Consider the following 23,191-nt stretch of genomic DNA (forward strand, 5'->3'; position numbering starts at 1 on the left):
GTGTTGTAATCAGCTAAAGGGACTATTGAAGCAGTTACATCCGAGGTTAAAAGTAATTCATTTGAATTCTTAAAAAAATCTCCTCAATCATTCCTTCTGAAAAGACGAGTTTTCTAAATGTGAAACACTCTTCTAGAATACTGCAGCTGCGAAAAAAATATTCTACTGCATAAATAGAGAATTTGATGTTGTCAGGGCAGAGATCGCCCAGTCATATTTATCTGATGGGAACCGCCACAGCTGAATTAAGCAGCCTCTCTCTACAGTTCTGCCAATTGCCAACTACATCAATAGATAAGCATCTAAACCTTCGGATTTGTCCGCACTGCAGAGTCCATACGCACTATCGACGAATAGACGGAACCCAATAGAGCTCGTAAGTCACGCCCCTTCCACTAGACCCCCATCGGACCTGTAGGCTAGGAAAATATATAAAATATATAATTTTATTTTTCCCGGTCATTAAATGCCTTGGATTACACATGTTTTGTCTTTGGTCTAAATAATAATTGTTCACTAAAGAGTGTGAAGGCATATTATACGATTCTTCGGCTAACAGCTGTGGAAAAGACGTAACAAACAAGACTACACGTCGCCTACGTGACGTCACCACATAACACATTCCCTTCACTTCTCAACTCACAGTGCTGATGCTGCATCTTCTGCCACTGTCTACGGAGCCATCCATAGGAATTATCGGATCAAGGTGCCTTTATGTTTTGTACCCGAATTTCACCTGAATGTGTTCCGAGCGGGATCTGTTTGCAGTGAAGAGTTGTAGTCCACAAAATGTTCTCACACAAAAACTAACCGTGTCAAACTTCCACCCGCTAAATTGTAGCATTCTTTGCACGTAAATTTATAGAAAGATATTCACAGACAACATGAATGTTGACATTCATGGCACAATTCAAACGGGACCAGAATTTTTTTCTCATCTGGTCGTCAAATGCATTATGAGAAATCAATCATAAAGGTCCCATGTAACGGAAACGGAAGCATGCAATTTACAAGATCTATACATTACACAGTACTTGATGAAGCTAATGTCCTTCTTTCCCTTTTCATTACTGCCTAATTGAAATGTAACACTTTTGGCCTCCACTGTTATACGGCTAACACTATGGAAGATATTGAGTATCCAACATATTATAGACACCTATGGTAGCAAAGTGCTTGTGTGTGAAGGGGAGCACATATGTTGTTACTGTATGTACAATATGTATGTTTGCTTGAGAAAGAGGACTCCGCTGCTTTAAGCTTTGGAACTCCTAAACCTATGTTTTGTCTTGGCTGCACTGACATGCTGCGAGTATCACATTTTCAGCGGGTACCGATTTCTCGCACTCATTTCAGGATGAGAACCATAATCCCAACAACGCCGGGATTCATTCCTGCTTGTTTTCCCACCTGCTGTGATTTCCTCCCACGCCGTCAAACCAGCTGCCCTGTCTCTTCTTTATCTATCCACATGCCTCATCGCCCTGGCATCACATACTGGTTAGCGGTAGCCCCGCTGAATGCAAGTGTGAGTCAATTTCAATAACATCAACTTGAGACGAAATAATAATCTTTTGCTTGTGCCATGGTAGTCATTTTCTGACAATAATAAGACATTTTAATGGAAGTATATTAACACCATCAGTGAATAGCCCACGCACAGCCTGATTCTCATTTTATAGCATTTAGCTCCAATCGACCCCATGCATTCTACACTGTCTACCACTGTTTCCCCGGTGCTCAAGCATGGTTCTGCGGTCTTTACTTATGTCACATTTCGCTCAATGCACAGCTCCCTCTGTACTTTACATTTACATTTATGGAATTTGTCAGACACTTTTATCCAAAGTGACTTACAATAAGGGCATATGAAAAATAAGGTGAAACAATATATTGCTGTCGGTACAGTAACGATGTTCATAGAACCAAGCACTTACAACTGCTAGGTTGACCTATTACCTATACTAGGGATCGACCGATATATCGTTCGGCCGATATTATCGGCCGATATTCGCAGTTTTTACGTGTATCCGTATCGGCCGATACGCGGCTAATTTTCGCCGATTTTATTATTTTATTTTTTTTTTTACTTGTTCTACCTCACCTGTTTTTAATATTTGTTAAATATTGTTTTTTATATTGAAGTTCAATAAATGTAAAAAAAATAAAATAAAAATCGGCTCAAGAAAATCGGTATCGGCGTATCGGCTAAGGCTGATGAAAAAATATCGGTATCGTATCGGCCCTAAAAAATCGGTATCGGTCGATCCCTCTGTATAATAGCTCTGGTTGAACAGAGAAGACATTATTTGCAAGCTGCTTCTATTTTGAGCCCAACACACTACGTTTACATACCCTTTCTTTAACATTTACATAAATGTACTGCATTACATCCATATATATTTTATATTGATGTACTCTATTACATTCCTATCTCTTTTATGTGGATGTACTATAATATATTCATATATCTTTTTATCTATATCTATATAAATGTAGCTGCTGCAGCAACATTTTGTTTGCTTTTGCCTTTGCTTTTACATTTTCATGATTTTCTTTGTTTTTTTTGTTTCAACACTTCCCCACCAGCCATAGACATGCTAATATGTTACCCTATTTCAGTGACAGGACATCAAAAGATTATTTTCAAAACAGCAATTGCAATATTGCCAGCATAATGCTTTGATGTCAGACTCCATGGCTCAACACACACGCACACACATGGACACACACACACACACACACACACACACACACACACACACACACACACACACACACACACACACACACACACACACCCACACATAACAAGCACCCTCGCTATACCCTGCTCTATAACCGTGAGAATAATAAAAAAAAGAAGAAGAGAGCTCTCGGAAGCAAGCCTGCTATGCTCATTACCCCCTCCAGCTATCATTACGCTAATGGGTTCCAAAATAAGAGGGGTGTGGCTGTCGTTTGAGACATTCATTAGGCTTGAGCTTATGTACCACTCATGCTCAGGCTGCTGATGGGCTAACCCATCATATTAAAGTCCCAGGATCTGTGCATTTACTGTGGCAACACAGTGCCTGGGTTAATTCTGCTGGCTGCCAATCATTTAGAAAAAGGTCTTGGTTGAAGCCAGCGCGCTAATTGCCTCGCACCTTTATAGTATATGCTTGGAGGGAAAGTTATGCCTTTAAACACTTTAAAAGAAAAACTCTCAAAGGGCCTTGTGCAGCAAAATAATTACTTCATTTTAAGCACAATTACCATGCTATTGAAATAACAAGAAGTTGAATTATTCCTGGTATTTGGAGACCTTAATGAGCAGATGTTCTGACATTATATGAAGGCATGGCGAAAAAGCGCGTTGTTCGCCCATCGCCGGTGACCCACCGCAAGCAGAAGGGGCCGGCTCTCTTTGACAGCTCCAACGCAGCCCAGGCAGCCAATCACCATGATGATGGTTCCCGTTGCGATCAGCAGATTGGCCGCAGAAAGGGAGGGTAGGGACGATGACAGGGTGGCAAAGTTCCCCTGGGTCACGGAGAGCCACACCCCCACACCGAGTAGGCCACACCCTCCCAGCTGTTAGATAGATAGATGGATGGATGGATAGATGGATAGAAGGAGAGAGAAAACAATAAGAAAAAACATTAGGAAGGCAACAGCCAACAGAGGGGTATTTCATCAAACAAGCTAAAAGTAAAGCCGGGCTTATTTTGCTTAGACTCAATACTTTCAGTTAGAGTTCCGTTCCATTAACGTGACTTAAGGGAATCTCCGCTAAGTAACCATGCTAATTTATCCGACCAACCTTAGGTGCGTTTCCCAAAATAGTCAAGAAGTTAGCATTTTGCCGACTTATTACTAAGCCCAGTTGTACTATGCAGCAGCCGAAGCACGAGTGTTTCCCAAAAATCCCCAGCTAACACGTAGCTGACCTCTCATTGATTAGCTGCGTACTTAACAGCTAATGCATAGTGAACAGATGTTCGGATTTCTCTGAGGCATTCAATAATTTACAGGTGGAAGCCTCACAAACTTTGATATTTAGACTATATGCTTGCTATACAGTTGTGGTTAATATTCGCCTATCCTTTGTATCAACATCAGAAACAATTTCAGAAATAATTGTTTGTTTGGAAAAAACGTCACACAGATTTTTAATGACACTGCCGAATTCATCCGCATAGGCACTATCTATGCAATGCAATATAGTTGCTGCAAACGGTTGCTACGTTTATGGAAAAAAGATAATTCAAACAATGAATTTGGTCAGAAATGTGCTTTGTTTACTCTATTCTCTCGGATATGGATAAGTAAATAAATAACTTTTCTCCCCAATTCTGTGCAAGAGTTAAATGGCTGAGTGGTTAGAGCACTTGATCGCCCTGAGATTCAGTTTTTTTTGCCATCGGTTCAAGCCCTGCCAGATGCGTCTTGTTTCCTCAGTTCTAATGATGGATTTTTGATGTTTGAAGTCTGTCGATCTCTTAACAGTACCTAGGCTGTATATTTCCCTCCTATAATATTTTGATAGCCTATTCATTTTGACAGAGAGGATTAATGGATTAATTAAGGATTAAATGTCCAGTGATGTTCCACACCCTAACATTTCGAGGCGCTACTGCACTAACTCGGAATGCTAATTGTGTAAAAAAGACAAAGAAGACTGAAATCGGTCATGTGACCATGAATATCCAGGAAGCATGTTGGCTAATATGGACCTACAACAGCCCTAGAGCTGTTGTAAATAATTAGCCTTTTTACCATGTGGGTAATAAGGACTCAACCCCTGGTCGGTAGCAGGCTAACTGTCAGGCTTACTTGATCGGTGTTTCAGAGAAGTCTATGGCCCAATCCCAAAGTGAGCCCTGAGGACTAAGGACTAAGGACTCACAGACTTAATTGATCTCAGGTGCTAATTAACTTAAGTGAGTGAGTGTGTGAGGCCACATTTCACGACACTTCGGCTAAAGAAATGTATTGAAATTAGAAAATATACATTTATTTATTTTACTTTTGAATACTTCAGTATAAAGGATGTATTGAATAATTTAGGTGATTATTGGCCTACACATACTAATCATGAGTCATAACAGGCTACATTTGGCTGAATTATAAAAGGTATAAGTAGTAATATGAAGAGCCGTTTGGGAGACAAAGGAGCCGGCTCTTGTTGGTGAGCTGATCAAAATGATCCGGCCAACTAAAAAGAGGCAGAAATTCCCATCTGGTCACGCATTGACAGTGGCGTTGTCTTGTTGTTTACCTTCCTAATTTCCGGATTTCCCTATGGTCTCCGCGGTAAAGGTCACGACGCTTTGAACTGTGGGAAATTTCCTTAGGTGCAGTCTGCACTGATGCAAACTCACGGAAAAGGCTCTGTAAGTGTGGACTCAAACCCCCCCGCCCTTTGGATTTCAACATTGGGACAGCCCTAAAGCCTTAATAATTTCTCGAGAACGCGCAGCAAAGTCTGTGAGTCCGGACATTGGGATTGGGCCTATCTGTCGGAACCAAGTGTGTCACAGGAAGGTTCCGCCAAGCCTATTCCTCATGATTTTGTCATACATTTACATATATGAAGTACAAACAGACTTTATTTTCCTTAAGGGTCTAAGATTAAATGATGCAAATAAAATAATTAATTGAATTGCTATCTATTGTTATCGGGAACCAGCAGTTGGGTGAGTGGTATAGCACTGGAGCTGTGATGCGGGCGGCCTGAGTCGCGTCCTGAGTATGTCATAGAATTCTTGGCATTGGCTTATTTTTGTAATTCCCTTTATGTCAGAGAAAGTAGGCCTAACAATTTACCTTACAATTTCCCTAGAACCCAAATATAACTTGCAAAAACCCATGGTAAAGTTAATGTTAATATTAATGTTACTGAAAGTGAAGTCTTTGTCACAATGACAAAGACACTGCTGCATGGGAAATTATAAATTCCATTCAGGTGAGTTTTTCGGCAGGCAGCCTTCTGTTGAGATAAATACAATGGTAAATCAATTTAGAAAAAAAAAAATCTGGCTGCATTTACTTGGCTTATTTCTTCAAAGAAATTGGAAACAAATGGCCTAAAAAGTTATTTGATTTCTGCAGTAATCCTTCCTAAATTACTAGTTGCGTGGGGATTGACAAGTTCGACACGTAACCTTGAGACCATCTCCCTGATTTCAAAGGCATGGTAAATATTCAAATAAAATATGTTACGCTTAATATTACTTATGCATTCAACAGATCGACGATGTTTTTGCCAGGCTACCTCCCTGTTTTTATTAATGGTTATGGTGTTCCTCTTTGAGTTATTATATGCTTGTTTGTACTCCTCATAGACCTCCACAAGCAACTTCTGTTCGCCTCTGGAAAATATCCCGCTCTGTCCTTTTCTGACATTTTAACCATGATTCGACATTCATGGTTCTGGGCTGGTTACAAATCTCGTGAGCGCGCGTTATCCACAAATAACGTTAGCCTGGTTTGAACTAACTTGAGCAAGGGGCGGCTGAACTGGGTTGATGGAATGGCTTAAGCTTCAAGTGGAAGTTGGCGTTAGTTGTAACTGGTCTTAATCAACTAAGCGCCGCCTTCGTTAGTGACTTTGATGAAATACCACCCAGGACTGTTCTCAGATGCATCTAGAGCAAACAAATGCATTATAATATGCACATAAACATCATTTAATGCAGATACAGATACAGTATGCAGATGTTTGTTTATGTTTGGGTGTGTCCGGCACACACGCACGTTCACACGTACACACAAACACAAAACAACCACACTCACACACACACACACACACACACACACACACACACACACACACACACACACACACACACACACACACACACACACGCACACACACGCACACACACACACACGCACACACACGCACACACACACACACACACACACACGCACACACACACACACACACACACACACACACACACACACACACACACACACACACACACACACACACACATACGCTCCACAAGACTCCCAACGGCGATATGAGTTACATGGTTAAAGACGTGATTATTGTTCTCCCCCACTATCCCTCTGTTATCCCAGCTGCAACACTGCGTCCTTTTTAATGAGCTTGAAGTAGGCCAGGGCCTAGATCAACAATGCTGGGAGGTATTGTTTGGGCCTGGCTGCCAGGAAGACAACGTCTGCTTTAACTCCCTGCCATAGGAGGCGAACAATTTGATGACTTGAAAATGAAGGGCCTTCAAGTGATCTCATCATTTATATTGCTTAGAATTTTAAGGCCTTATGCATGACAAACATTTGATGTGGAATTTAAATGGTATTGCATTATCAACGTAACAAACACAAAAAAAATTAAGAATTACTAAAATAAAACGTAAATTCTAAAAGCGGGAATAACATGGTACATATTGTAGTATTCTATGTATATAATAAGTAATTCGTTTTTTTATGGCAGTCCTACGGAGCACAAGAAGTGATAGATATATGATAAATATATACACAAAAGTGTATACATATACTTTTGTGTATACATATAACATATTTCATACTTTTTATTTCATTATTTCCTTTTAAGTCTATCTAGGGCCTCTTTTTATTTGTGAGGGTAGGTCTTTGGACCCCACATGAGATGTATTCAGATACAATTATAGTTTCATGCCTGGGGCTCTTTTTATACAAATATAAATAACGTTACGATCACATCATGTTGGGATGAGAAAATATTCTCTGAAATACTGCCAGAGAAGTGTTCAAATGTATCTCTATATTTGGATATTCTTTAGGACAGGGGAGCTGGGAAGGGAGAGGATGCAAGAAACAATGTCCTCAGTGCAGAAGTTGAGGTCTCCTGAAGTGTGTTTGAAACATAATGTTTTTATGGCGGCTTCGATCAAGTCTATCATGACAATGACAATGTCCAATAGCATGAAGGAGAAGGAAAGAATACAATAGTATAGCATTACACAAACACACATCAGTGAAAAACAGCGAGAGAGAGAGAGAGAGAGAGAGAGAGAGAGAGAGAGAGAGAGAGAGAGAGAGAGAGTTATTAAGTGTTATTAAGGCGCTGTTGTCACATACAATCTTTCATGCAAAAAAAAAAAAGTTTACGCGTACGCTGTCCCTGAAGTAGTAACATTGAAGGGTAGGGCTAAGGGGAAAGGGCTAACTAGCCTTTGAAAGTACAATTCGAGAGGGAAAACTCATAAACGAGGGTTGTGAGAAATCTCCCACAATCCCTGGTAAATTAGAAAAAATTTAGGCAAGATGGCGGGGAAAGATGCGACAGGATCGAAAACGATAAATGTAAGGTTTTCCTTCTTTAATAAACAAAAAAAGAGCAATGATGACCGTCGCATTATCATTATGCCCTTTCAATGTAGTATAGACATTTCCTTTGTAACAAGAATAATCAAGTATGCATGGCTCTAGTTAGTGAACTTGCTAGCTAGAGAACTTTACAACATTGATGATAGTTCATGACAGCATGGACATATCATGAGACAAAATGGCGCCGCAGAAGGCTGCCGTGTCTCAGGCTCCTCGCCCTCACCCTCCAGACTGCCCTCTCCCAGCTGGATCAGAGGAACACATATGTGGGAATGCTGGTCATTGACTACAGTTCAGCATTCAACCCCATTGTGCCCTCCAAGCTTGCCGTGAAGCTCAGGGACCTCGGGCTCAACACCGACCTCTGTGACTGGATCCTGAGCTTCCTGACGGTAGACCCCAGGCAGTGCGGAGAGGAAACGCTGCATCATCCATCCTGACTACTAACATTGGCGCACCCCAGGGCGGCGCACTCAGCCCTCTCCTCTACTTCCTGTTCAACCATTACTGCGTGGCCACACACAGCTCCAACACCATCGTCAAGTTTGCTGACGACACAATCATCATCTGCCTGATCACCGAGGGCGACGAGACGGCGTACAGAGAGGAGGTCAGAAGAACCACGACTTCCCGGGACAACCTCCATCTCAACCTCAGCAAAACCAAGGAGCTGATTATGGATTACAGGAAGCGACAGGGAGTAGGACTAGCACCCATCACCATCAACAGGACAACCATAGAGAGAGTCAGCAGCTTCAAGTTCCTCGGGGTCCACATCAGCGAGGACCTGACCTGGACTCACCACACCGACACCATCACAAAGACGGCTAGACAGCAGCTCTTTTTCCTCCGCAGGCTGAGGAGGTTCCACACGGACACCAGGATACTCCGCAACTTCTACAGGTGCACCGTAGAGAGGATCCTGACTGGCTTCATCACCGCCTGGTACGGCAGTTGCTCCGCCCTCAAGCTTAAGCCCTTACAGAGGGTGGTGAAAACTGCCCAGCACATCAACAGGACGGCGCTGCCATCCATGGAGGACCTCTACACTCAGCAGTGCAGCAAGAAGACCAACCGGATTATTAAAGACCCTCATAACCTCAGCAACATACTGTTCCAGCTGCTGCCGTCTGGAAGAAGCTACCGATGGTGTGAAACTTGTAAGTTGTTGTATTTGGAATCTGAACAATGTTACAATGATATCCATATGTTCCTCGTTCTAGGCTAGGGACTCCAGGTTTGAAGATTAGCTATAATCACTTGCCAAGTAATGCAATAGTTATTGTTTTAAAAATGCTATGTAGCCTGGAAAATGGTTGATCAATGTGATTTCGTTTTTTGTTATTTCATTTATTTTGGTAGAAATAGAGACTCTTTGAAAAGGTTGTTGATAAAATCTGATTGTGTGTGTGATTGTTAATGCATTTTTGTAATGTGAAATATTGGTTCCATTATATCACTGGTTCTTGTTTGTATGATGTTTATTTTTTACATTGATGTCATACTGCCATAAATTCTATGTTTATTCTGGTTTTATATATTCTCCTTTGGTACAATTAGTTTGTATTGGTGTTGGTAGTTACATGCAATGCATGTGTACGGTATTCTATGCTATCAGACCTGAACACTGATTAAAACACAAATCAAAGCAAACTGTTACAAAAAACCTACATACCATATCCACCACCAGCATTCCCAGGCTCAGAATACGGCGTTGAACAAATCATATTTTTTCCACATTTCTCAGATTCACTGACAGCCGCAAAAAGATTTTGAAAACCCACGAAAGAAAAATCACCACAGCTGAAGCCGGTATTGTAAAACTCAAATCAACCGCCAACAGCAAAAAACTTGTCGCGTCAATTTACGTCAACTTGGCCCTCTGCTTCAAGGGCACCCAAAAGTGAGGGCAACTCAAAAGCGAGGTGTAGGGCTAAGGGGTATGGCCAATAGGTGAATTGGGATTGGGCCTTTGAGTTGAAATGGAGGAGAGGGAGAGAAAAAGAGTAACAGCTTGTTAGAATGTGCGCTCCATAGGAGCTAGGACATATGCAGATTATCCAAACTGCTTGAATATCTTGCTCTATATCCTGCGCTTAATTAGGTACTCTTGAATTCCTGTTGTTTATTAAGAAACCGTGTTGAAACTAAAAAAACACCAAACTTTGAAGTGCACAAATTGACATTGGTATGGAGGTCAAGGCAATTATTACTGAATATCTAGCAGTACATGGAAATGAGGATGGGAAATATCCAAGGCTATTGAAAGTTTCTCTCAGAACATGCATGATTGAGAGGAGTGTTATATCATAGGAATGTTATATAATATCCCTTCGCCATGCCATTGATCTATATTTTACTGCTAAATTAAATTCCCTGGTAAAAACATTTCCTTGGTATATATACACATAAAAAACGGCCTAAAATCCAGATTTCTGTCATTCAAAAATAAGAAAATCTCATATAATTAAGGTTTTACATGATAGCAGACACATGCAACATAAACTACAGTATTGCATGAAGAATATACTGACCTAACTCTCTGAACTTGGTTCTTGGCCTACTTACAAATAATATCCTGTAGTATGCAAACCCTTCACCATTAGTCGGTCGTGCTCTGGTGCTCCAGGACTTCAAGATTATTTACAGAACACGGCCAAAAGATGTGTGGCCTCCGGATGATATTATGAATCCGAGCCCTTGCGATACATCCACTGTAAACACTAGGGCACGGTACGGTGGCCGCAAGCTGCTCAGGGCCACACCCCCACCCTCCTCCTTGACCCGCCTCTAAACAACTGCACGTTTGTGGAAAGCTCATTGTGGGACTGGCTCATAGTGGCTGCTATGCTGCACCAAGGCTGAATTTCTTGATCAACTTCAAATACTGTATTAGGGGCCCAACACCTATATAAAAGCATCCATAAAGTAGCATGCCATGGGACCTTTAACACCCAAAACACGTCAGATAAATCGATTAAATAAAATATTTACAAGAATGGGAACGAGGATCATAATCTGCACAATTTCTGCAGATGGTTTTATCCCAACACGGCCCTTCTGGAACATCTCAGGGTCAGTAAGTTCAAGTGTATTATTTTCCCCGCAGAGGGGGGAGAACTATTATTTGGTGGCTGCCTGATGCCCTGGTGCCAACCGGAGCTGTGGAGCTGCCAGCTCTGACTAGCAGTGCCCACAGCCCCCATACCTCCGTACACACACACACACACACACACACACATACACACACACACACACACACACACACACACACACACACACACACACACACACACACACACACACACACACAGACACACACAGACACACACAGACACACAGACACACAGACACACAGACACACACACACACACACACACACACACACACACACACACAGAAGGATCGTGCTGAATCTCAACTTATTGAGAATTTGGTGTTAATTGGTGTATAGAAACGAGAGCACACGAACGTAATGACTACATCGCTTTTAAGGAGAGTTTTTAGAATTAGACGTTAGATTTTATTGATCATTTGAAAGTGCGACAAAACCGAATCAACTACATGAATCATTCATTTCAGCTTTGTATCCTTGAAGAAGCCTTTCTGGTGGCTTCAAAGTACGCATATGAGATGAAAGGTAACCCGGCAGAAACATAATCCAGTTTGGCTAAATGCAAAGAACGGAGAAGCACCAAACATTTCATATGAAGTTCTGAGCTTTCTATTTTGATCCAAACATTTCCGTTGCTTCTGTAACCTGTATTATTAGGGGTCATACGAAACTGTAGGAACGCTATTGTTTTCGTTAGTATTATTATTAGGGGTCTTACAAAACCGTAGGAACTATTGTAATCATTAGTATTATTAGAGGTCCTAAGAAAACCGTAGGAACCCTATTGTAATTGTTATTATTATTAGGGGTCCTATAAATGATGTAGGAACCCTATTGTAATCTTTAGTATTATTATTATTAGGGGCCCTACGAATGACGTAAGAACCCTATTGTAATTGTTAGTACTATTATTATTATTATTAGCCTGACGTTTTGGTTCCAAAAGTTTGGCAGGCTCGTAGAACTCGTAAAAATAGTAAGGGAATCAAAAGATGGGCAAGAATAACACGAGGCCTTGAAGTTCAGGGATTTAACAGGCTAGGAAGGTGCAATATGCATGAAACTTGTTATACATGCACCATTTGTCATGATGAACAACTTTCACATCGCAATCAATTTATTTTTTTTATCTTTATTTTACCAGGAATTATCCCATTGATATTCAGAATCCCTTTTACAAGGGAGTCTTGGCCAAGACAGCAGCATATAGCATACCCATACGGTCAGATCATTTAGACTTCATGCAATAGCTACAACTCCACCAAACACCCACACATAAACTGCTTTGGGGCTGAAAGTGGTAAAAGCTGCAAATTCGTCACACATGTACCAGTTTACTGTGGGACTATATGGTGTGAGATTCATAGCAAGAAGGCTAAAGACGACAGAGATACATATTTTCAAGTGAAATAAATACATCTCTCTGATGTTCAAACACCTCTAACATTGTGTCAAAAACACATATGCTCGGCTGTCCAATATGGCTACAAGGGGTAGATTCCATAGTATGCCCATGCCATATATCATATATATATATAAAATTATAATTATATAAATTGGATGCATTTGTTTGAAGTTGCCTTTCTGAACCGCGGCCTCACTACAATGCAACTCCAACACAGCACCTCACAAACACTCATCTCCCTCTTACCAACACATAATCATCAATTTTAATGTTTCTGTCAAAATGATGCCTTATCTGTAAATATCTGTAGAAGTCCTGTCCGTCTCATTTGTGGGATTCCAGAAGATTTAGGAAGCTTTCTAAGCCTGTATTGGTTGAAATTCCGCAGTATGATGTGATGCCCTTCCTGGTCAGTTGTTTAAATCTCAAGTCCAGCTGTGCTGGTTTAAAATCCTCATCATGTTCCACCCATCTCGGCACTAGTGCTTTTCGCTCAAATTATAGATTCTTACATTCTTTAAACCAGATATTGAGAGGAACCATTGTAAATGTACTTAATTTTGTACAAAGCAGGGATTGAAGTGGGATATCAAGATGGCTTGTTTCTAGTTCTTTCCATTTTGCTTCGTAATCATTGATACACCAGTAAACTAAATATTGCAATTGGCTGCCTTATAATAGTCTTCTATTATAGTCTCTGCCATATAAACCTAGAAATCATCTCTATTCGATTATGCATACTAAGTGTTAGAGGAGCTCATCTATCCAAAATTCAAAATCAATTTTTATTTCTTTCGTGAAAGGGGGATAATTTGTATTAGAATTTGGGCAGGCTTAAATCTGGCTCGGAAAGGGTCACCAAGACATCACCCGCGTAAAGGCATATCTTGTGTTCTCTTCCTTTAATTGCGATTCCTGTTATCCCAGCATCCTCTTTTATTAGTTGGGCGAGTGGCTCTATAAATAATGCGAATAGGGTGGGGCTTAAGGGACAGCCTTGCCGGCATCCTCATTCTAGAGTGACTACACCTGAGTTGTTACCGTTTATCTTAATCCGCGCTGTCGGTAGGTGGTGTATAGATTTGAGACAACCTACTACTTTATCATTAAAGCCAAAATGCTCTAACACCAAATACAAAAACTCCCAACGCACAGAATCAAAGGGCTTTTCCGCATGAAGACTAATCGCTAGGATTGTTATCAATGAGGTGGAATTATAAAAATAAAAAAATGATTTTAATTTGAGGGATTATATTAGACCAGTCTGGGAGCTCTCACTCTATGCTTCCATTCACCCTGACGTCATCCTGGAAGTCTCCAATATTTTATTATTTTAAGCATTATAATTATTATCAGACCTCAAGTTTCAGGGGAGAATGAGGATAATTGCTGTTCAAGAGCTCTTCCCTGTAGAAACGATCTAAGCATTGGACTGAGGGATCTGAAGTGTGGGTGTTTGTGCGTGTGTGTGTATGCGTTTGTGTGTGTGGCATGGGGTGTTCATGCAGTATCTCTGTGGTGGTTGATGGACCCTGGATGTGTCCAGAATCCCTGCACTGTCTATATCCGCAGCAGGCTCACACTGATTGTTGATTCTTTCTGCTCCCATCCCATCTCAGCTCAGCTCTTTCATACTTAGCGATCTGAAGTACTGGCTCATCCACTGACTGACCTACTTTCCTCAGTATGAGTCCACACAGCTTTAAAGTCAGTTTGAGGCAACGCCTTACAGGACAGAGGTTCCTCTATTCAATATGCTAGTAAACAGCTGTGAGCAACATTGTAAAGGGTGCTATTTCATCTTCTCATCTCATCTCATTTTCGTCCGCTTATCCGGGGTCGGGTCGCGGGGGGAGCAGCTCAAGCAAGGGGCCCCAGACTTCCCTTTCCCGGGCCACATTGACCAGCTCTGACGGGGGGATCCCGAGGCGTTCCCAGGCCAGTGTTGAGATATAATCTCTCCACCTAGTCCTGGGTCTTCCCCGAGGTCTCCTCCCCACTGGACATGCCTGAAACACCTCCCAAGGAAGGCGCCCAGTGGGCATCCTTACCAGATGCCCGAACCACCTCAGCTGACTCCTTTCTAAGTAAAGGAGCAGCGGCTCTAATCCGAGTTCCTCACGGATGGCTGAGCTTCTCACCCTATCCCTAAGGGAGACGTCAGCCACCCTTCTGAGAAAACTCATCTCGGCCGCTTGTACCCGCGATCTCGTCCTTTCGGTCATCACCCAGCCCTCATGACCATAGGTGAGGATAGGAACGAAGATCGACCGGTAGATCGAGAGCTTTGCCTTGCGGCTCAACTCTCTTTTCGTTACAACGGTGCGGTAAAGCGAACGCAATACCGCCCCCGCTGCTCCGATTCTCCGGCCAATCTCACGCTCCATAGTACCCTCACTCACGAACAAGACCCCGAGGTACTTGAACTCCTTCACTTGGGCTAAGGACTCATTTCCTACCCGGAGTAAGCAATCCATCGGTTTCCTGCTAAGAGTCATGGCCTCAGATTTAGCGGTGCTGATCCTCATCCCAGCCGCTTCACACTCGGCCGCCAGCCGATCCAGTGAGTGCTGAAGGTCACAGGCCGATGATCCAATGAGGACCACAGGATTGGTGGCAAGGCACAGCCCTGGCGGAGACCCGCTATTTCATCTTGATGTAGACAAATTGCCAGTGAACGGAATACAGTCAGCATCCAACCACTGCTATCGCCTTAATCCCACTTTGGTTCCACTTCCCTGTACAAGGGCAGGCTGATATCACGTTACGTGTTGATGCGGTTTCATTTGAGACCCCTGTACTGCTTCCTCCTTTGCCTGAGAGAGAGTGTGTGTGTGTGTGTGTGTGTGTGTGTGTGTGTGTGTGTGTGTGTGTGTGTGTGTGTGTGTGTGTGTGTGTGTGTGTGTGTGTGTGTGTGTGTGTGTGCATTGATATCCAATCATAAATCAAAATACTTATATAATCATAAAGCAAAGACAGCTTTATCCTTGTAAGGCAAGAAAAATTTAGTATAAAGGCTATTTTACATGCCTAAGACTCATCATATTGGTGGTGGTTAGTGAGGTCCCCCCTTCACTTTAGGCGTCTTTGAGTGTTATTAATTATTCTTCTTCTTCATGTTTAACCTCTGTTTTCCTTTTATTCCTAGTCTGTTTTACATAGTTTTGAATGATGACTATATGCTCTGTAAGGTGACCTTGGGTGTCTTGAAAGGCGCCTCTAAATTAAATCTATTATTATTATTATTATTATGATATTCCAGTACCAGAGGCATTATCCGGGCTTAGCGTCAATTCAGACAATATTTTGTCTGAATATGTTTATCTGATGGCCTCGCAAAGGCTTTTCTGTCCATTACAGATACGCTTGGTTTCAAACAGCTCGTCCAGCACCCAACCCATATCGGTGGAAACACGCTGGACCTCTTCTTGACCCGCAGTGTCATCATCTCAGATCTGGTTGTCTCTCCCTACACCTTAGCTTTATCAGACAATTTTCTGCTCACTTTCCAGGTGGTGGTATCCTGCCCCTGTCGTCGCATCACCCCTGCAACCACTACAGCTATGGCAGATAAGTTACCCTGTTCACTTGCTCCTCTCTATAACTATGGGTTCTGTGGAGTGCCTTGCTGATGAACTCAACAATGGCTTGTCTGCTGCCATTGATTCTGTTGCTCCGCTTGTAATTAAAAAACGATCATTGAAAGAATGAACTCCCTGGTTTAATGCAGAAACTCGCACCCTGAAGCGAGGTTGCAGAATCCTTGAACGCAAATGGCGCTCGACTAAACTTGAGGTCTTTCGTCTTGCGTGGCATAACAGTCTGCTCACCTATAAGGGTGCGCTGACTCCTGCCAGGAACGCCTACTTTTCTAGTATCATCAACTTGAAGAGAAACAATCCCAAGTTTCTTTTCGACATGGTGAAGTCTGACTCAGAAACAGACTCAGAGTGTAGGCTCCTCCCTCTTAGCAGGTGAATTCATGGATTTCTTTGACAATAAGATTAAATCGATTAGAGAGGAAATTGATGCTTGCCGTTCAACTTGTCCTACACATCTTGCGGGGCAGGATGGGGAACTCTGGGGCAGCTCTCCTGGAATTCTTGACAATCCCTCTGGTTGAACTTGAAAAGGTAATAGAGGCATCGAAACCAACAACTTGTATGTTGGATCCTCTCCCTTCCGAGGTTCTTAAGGAACTTATTCCCACTGTGGGGCCTGCAGTCCTCTCGCTTATGAATCTCTTGCTCTCCACGGTAATTGTTCCGTCTTATTTCAAGGCTGCAGTGGTAAAACCGCCACTCAAAAAGCCGGGCCAAGATCCTGAATTAGTCAGCAACTATCAGCCTATATCAAACCTCCCTTTCCTGTCCAAGGTACAGGAAAGGATTGTAGCAAAGCAAGTCGTCAACTATCTGACGAGGAACAATCTCTTCTAACCTTTCCAGTCGGGGTTCAGGAATTTCCACTCAACTGAAACTGCTGTGACAAGAGTGGTAAATGTTCCTTCTTGCTTTGGATACAAATGCGAACTTGATGCTTGTGTTGCTTGACCTCATTGCTGCGTTCGACACGATCGACCACAGCATTCTTCTTCACTGGGGAACGGCTCTTCGCCGGCTTCAATCTTACCTCACAGATAGAACACAATTTGTGCTGCATGAGGGTTCAGAATCTAAGCACTGCAAACTACGCTTTGGTGTACCACAAGGGTCGGTCCTTGGTCCATTGCTTATTGCAATCTACACACTTCCCTTGGGCAACGTTATCCGCAGCTGGGTTGGGTCCTGTCTGGTTGCAGTGAAGAGTTGGACGTCACAGAACTTCCTGCTGCTTAACACTGGGAAGACAGATATTATAATTATCGTCTCACTGTGGTTGGATGACTTCCCCATCCCACAGAGTGCATCTGTCAGAAATCTTGGTGTCCTGTTCGACCCTCAGCTGTGCTTTGACCACCATGTTATAAGCAAAGATCAGACCAATGTTATCAGCAGCAGATGCGGAGACACTGATTCATGCATTTATATCATCTAGACTGGATTATTGTAATTCATTTTTCTGGGATCTACCTAACTCTACCACGAGAAGTCTACAGCTTGTACAGAATGCTGCAGCTAGACCACTGAATAGAACGAGATTATATTGGCAGGCGTAATGATGTAAGATGATTACGATCGTGATGTTTATATTGGCAGATGTAATGATGTGATAATATGATAATGTTGTATAGTGGTGTTGTAAAGATAATAGTTACTCAATTATTTTACTCAATTATCTAAGTCAATTATTTTACTTAGATAATTTACTCAAATGCACAACTCAGTAGGCAAAAGTCAGAGTAGAGATAACAATAATAATGGATTGAATTTATATAGCGCTTTTCTAGACACTCAAAGACGCTTTACAGTGAAGGGGGACCTCACTAACCACCACCAGTGTGTAGCACCCACTTGGGTGATGCACGGCGGCCAACCTGCGCCAGAGCGCTCACCACACACCAGCTTGAGGTGGAGAGTGAGGGAATTAATGAGTCAGCCAATTATACAGAAGGACGATTATGGGGCCAGATTGAATAAGCCTGGTTGTGCCAGAACACCGGGAAAACCCCTACTCTTTGCCATAAGTGCCCTGTGATCTCTTATGACCTCAGTGAGTCATAATGGTCTTTACTGGAAAAAAAAATCCGGCAGGGAGAAGGCAAAGGCGTAGTGGGTCGGTATACGGGTAATCCCACTTTATCGGGCAAACAATCCGGCAGGAAAAAGGCAAAGGCGTAGTTGGCTAATGTTGACCATAAGGGTGGTGGTTATGATGTGATAAATACAATGGTGTTGATTATATTGGCAGAGCTTATGATTTTACCCTCTTTTGATTGATTTCCTCTCCATATTGCTGCCTGTTTATACTGCTACCCTGGTGTTGCGCATATAGTTAACACTTACAACGATGTAATAATGGAGGTAAGTTGGTGTTCCCTGATGCACAGTGGAAGGCTATGTAAAAAACCTTTCACATCTCACTATAAATAAACTAAGAGCTGCAATGGAGACTACAGAAGGCGAGAGAAGACGATGTTGGGAGAGAGATAGAGAGAGAGATAGAGCGAGCGAGCGCGAGAGAGAGAGAGAGAGAGAGAGAGAGAGAGCAAGAGAGAGAGAGAGAGAGCGAAAGAGAGAGAAAGAGAGATAGAGGGTAATCAATAAATCTCTAATCTCTTGAGCGTTCTCTCCTCTTTGCACCCCACCTTCTTTCTCTGAACACACACACACACACACACACACACACACACACACACACACACACACACACACACACACACACACACACACACACACACACACACACACACACACACACACACACACACACACACACAGTACCTGTTTTGTACTACAAGCCTGGGAGGTGACTAATGTTTGGGAGTGGGTCCCCAGGTTGTGACATGCCTCGGGCTCTGCTGTTGCTGTGTCGCAGTGCAGATGGAGACCCACTCCCACACTCTGATGTTCCCCAGAGCCCCAGATACGCCTGAACGTCTCCAACGTGGGAAGCAACGATGTGAGCGCTAATTCTACAACGTCTCGAATAGCGGATGATTGATGGTAAGCTAGCGGCCTTCCTCTGGGTCCCTGTGGGTTCCTCTGCAGCCCAAGTAAGCCATCTCTCTTTTCATTCTCTCTCTCTCTCTCTTTCATATGGCTTTTTATTTGTGAAAAGTCCAAGCCAGGCTTTTGAAGGGAACTCCTGAATTCATAAATCATGTAACATTATTCAAAGTGAATCGAGAGTGAATTATGCCTGGTCTCCTTCAAATGTTTTCTCATTTCAACGCTGGCCTCGTTCCGGCACAGCTTGGGCTCAGCCCGGCATCGGTTTGCTGCCGAGCACAGGAAGAAGCGTCAAGAAAGCTCATTGGATAACAAATCGAACAATGAAGAAGATAACAGCCTGGATGCTAGCGAACACCGAACAGACAGACACACAAACACGCACACGCACACACACACACACGCACACAGCATAGTGTAACGAGCTGACACACCTCCAGGTACAGATAAACATGCACACAGATTATCGCAGATAAACACACAAACATGTCCATACCGTAACGATGTACAACCGTGGCATGTTTCACAATGCATTTGCTTACTGGAAATAGATGTTCCTGTGCTGCATTCAGACCTTTGAATACCTTTAGCGGGACACTCAGCAATACCAGGAGAAGTGTGACATGGATATATACACTCGCGTTATTCATACAAATCACACCAACAAAGGGAACTCTGTGGGCGAGTGTCTGCTACTACCTCATGCTATGCTAATCCTGGTGGTCATGGTGCTCCTTAGTGGCGAGGCGCTGTTAGAGATCTGTGTGTTTGTTTGCATGTATGTGTGTGCTTGTGTTTCTGTTTGCGTGACACAGACAAAGACAGACGAGGAAACAAGTATGCAGTGAAATTAACCTAATTGTTTGCAAACTCGGAAAACTGATGAAAGATTGGACAATAAAACAGAGGGGTGGGGTGGTGTGCAGACTATTGACTTCGCTTGCTCATTAGGCGCCATATAGTCCAGTACGGGACTAAGACTATGAGGTTAGATCTTTATCCATTGACTGTAATATAGATACTTACCCCCCCCAAACCATCCTGATAGAGGCATTCAACATCCAGAGCTAAGGAAGTCCTAGAGGAGGGTATTTGTTCCAGTTGTCTAGCTGGCTATCAAATTCCTCTTCATGTGTGTGTGTGTGTGTGTGTGTGTGTGTGTGTGTGTGTGTGTGTGTGTGTGTGTGTGTGTGTGTGTGTGTGTGTGTGTGTGTGTGTGTGTGTGTGTGTGTGTGTGTGTGTGTGTGTGTGTGTGTGTGTGTGTGTGTGTGTGTGTGTGTGTGTGTGTGTGGAAATCTGTATTGATGAGTTGATAATGGATTAAAATACCCTCCCCCAACCATTTGCCAATCCCCTGGATATGTGTGTGTGTGTGTGTGTGTGTGTGTGTGTGTGTGTGTGTGTGTGTGTGTGTGTGTGTGTGTGTGTGTGTGTGTGTGTGTGTGTGTGTGTGTGTGTGTGTGTGTGTGTGTGTGTGTGTGTGCACGCACGTGTGTTTGTATGTGTGTGGGTGTGTACGTGTGATTGTGGGTGTGTGTTGTGTGCGTGCGTATGATTACGCTTCACTGGAGTAAGAAAATGTATGATTCCCTCAGCTCCCACTGTGTTTTTACACACAAATACACACAATGGCAACTCTCCTGGTCTTTAATTGTCTGCTTCTTTTTGCAACATTCTCATCGTCCCCATTTTCTCTCCCTCTGGTATTCTTTCTCTTTCTCTGTCGTAATCTATCTTGCTCTCTCTTTGTCTCTTTCTCTCTCTGCATTTCTCTTCACTTTGCACCCGCCTCCTCTACTTGCATCGCATCCCACCTCCTGATGCCATGACCTCCTCCCTGTCTCCCTTCACCACTTCACAGCCCCCCCACCCCCTCTCTCTCATTTATTTCTCTCTCTTGCTAGTGCTCTGGTTACAAATCTTTCTTCACCCTTACTACACTACAGAACTTTAACATCTGCCCCAGCCAAACACTGGTAAACCCGATCCTGCACGCAGACACGTGCACACACGCAAGCGCACACTCTCTCTTTATCCCTTTTGTGGGTCCAGCCGGCCACACCACAACCGGCTGTAATTATTATCCAGCCGGAAAACATCCTTCCCAACCATAATAAAGGAGGGGGGCTCCGGACCTGAAGAGAGAGTGGAGGCATGAAGGGATTCAGCCAACACTGCCCTGAGGATCCCACACAGTCTGTTAAGGAGAAGATCAGTCAAATAAAAGGCTCAGCTCTCCCTGCCTACTCACCTACACACACACACACACACACACACACACACTCACAGTTTCACACAAATACATACATACACATGCTACCTCGATATACAGTAATACCCACAGACGTGCTCACAAACAAACACACCCACAGAAGTTCACGCACACACATGCATATACACAGATACCACACACACGCATACAGAAACGTTTACAAACACACACACACACACACACATACACACTTTTTCCTTAGAGGAGGCAAGGGTGATATTTCATAATACATTGGACATGGACGTAATAGCATGACCTAAGTGATGAATATTTTAAAGAGAAGAAATGCCAAAATAAGGAACTGACAGATACAATTAAATAACCATAAGGGGGCAAGAAAACAACACACAAAAAAGAAAGAAGGAAGAAGGTCTAACATCGCTTACAGAATGTTTGGCTCACTTAAAGGGATACTTCACAGGTGGACATATGAAGGTTATATGAAGTAACTGATTCTATGTATTATAAATGTGCAAAAAAAAGGAGATCGGTTCATCCTAGCCTGAGAAAAGGCAGAAAGAGTCTCTCTGGCTCAAAAGTAAGAAATCCTCCAACTACCACAGTGCATTCCGCTCGCTGCACCGCCCGCCTGTTTCCGTTTGGAATAACACATTGTAGCCAATGTGTTAATAAAAAAATAAAAAAAGTACTCGTCTATGCTTAGACGTCTGTTTCTCCCGGCGGGCTTTGGCTGGCTTTTCCAGTTCACTATCTGGGTCCGGAAATATGTATCCAATACCCAACTGTTCAGATGAGGCGTAAAGCCTGGGTGAGAGGTTACACACACTGTCCTCGCCAGATTCAGCCATTTCTTTAAGAAGAAACTGGCATCGCTGAAATTCGCTGCAGCACAGGGAGTCAGGGACTCTGTGTTAGAGTCATGGACATATTATCGAATTACAGAATTCGGTGTAACACCGGCTCTTCGTCCTCGGCAACAGGCAGGCCGCAGCAGCCTCCCCTTCTATTTGGGTCAATTCTTCCTGGCTGTATTCTGGCTCGTACTAATAGCCCTGATTTTCCGAATCCAACAATAGATTTTCAAAATACTGGTGAAGAAACATGGCGGACATTGTGTTTACATCTCGTACGCGAGCTCCCGTCCCCCCTCATTCCTTATTGGTGGGCTCACAAATTTGCAGAACCAGTGGTTTGTAGTCCTCGGCCCTTCTAGCAGGCAAGCAAAGAAAATTAGATCAGGAAAGCTGGGCCAAGGGAAGACTGGGTTAGACTGAGGAAAAAAAAATTAGATTACAATAGCAATTTTATAATGATAGAACGCAGGTTCTGAATGGGTGAAGTATCACTTTAACAGAACCCAACAGCCCAGGAAGGAAAATTATGAGAGGTGTGATGGTATAGGGGCAGATGGTTTCTACCTGTTAAAACACTCACAGCACAGTTTAGTGTAGAAATTGGTTGTTAAAGCTTGATCCTGCCCCTCCCTGGCATTAACATTCAGC

General features: G+C 43.0%; 1 protein-coding gene across 5 annotated transcripts in view; it reads right to left on the bottom strand.

Annotated features, from left to right (window-relative positions):
- The window catches only part of tspan4a (tetraspanin 4a), a 79,296-nt gene that overhangs the window by 27,614 nt on the left and 28,491 nt on the right, over positions 1–23,191 (bottom strand). For 4 of the 5 annotated variants that reach the window (XM_060070712.1, XM_060070710.1, XM_060070713.1 and 1 more), the window contains one exon: positions 3,385–3,576. The exons of the other annotated variant lie outside the window; for it this stretch is intronic. In XM_060070712.1, coding sequence (XP_059926695.1) covers positions 3,385–3,576 — 192 coding nt within the window. The remainder of the gene's footprint in view (positions 1–3,384; positions 3,577–23,191) is intronic. 5 annotated transcript variants of the gene reach the window in all.

This window comes from Gadus macrocephalus, chromosome 14 (assembly GCF_031168955.1).
Source record: "Gadus macrocephalus chromosome 14, ASM3116895v1".
NCBI classification, from domain to species: Eukaryota; Metazoa; Chordata; class Actinopteri; order Gadiformes; family Gadidae; genus Gadus; species Gadus macrocephalus.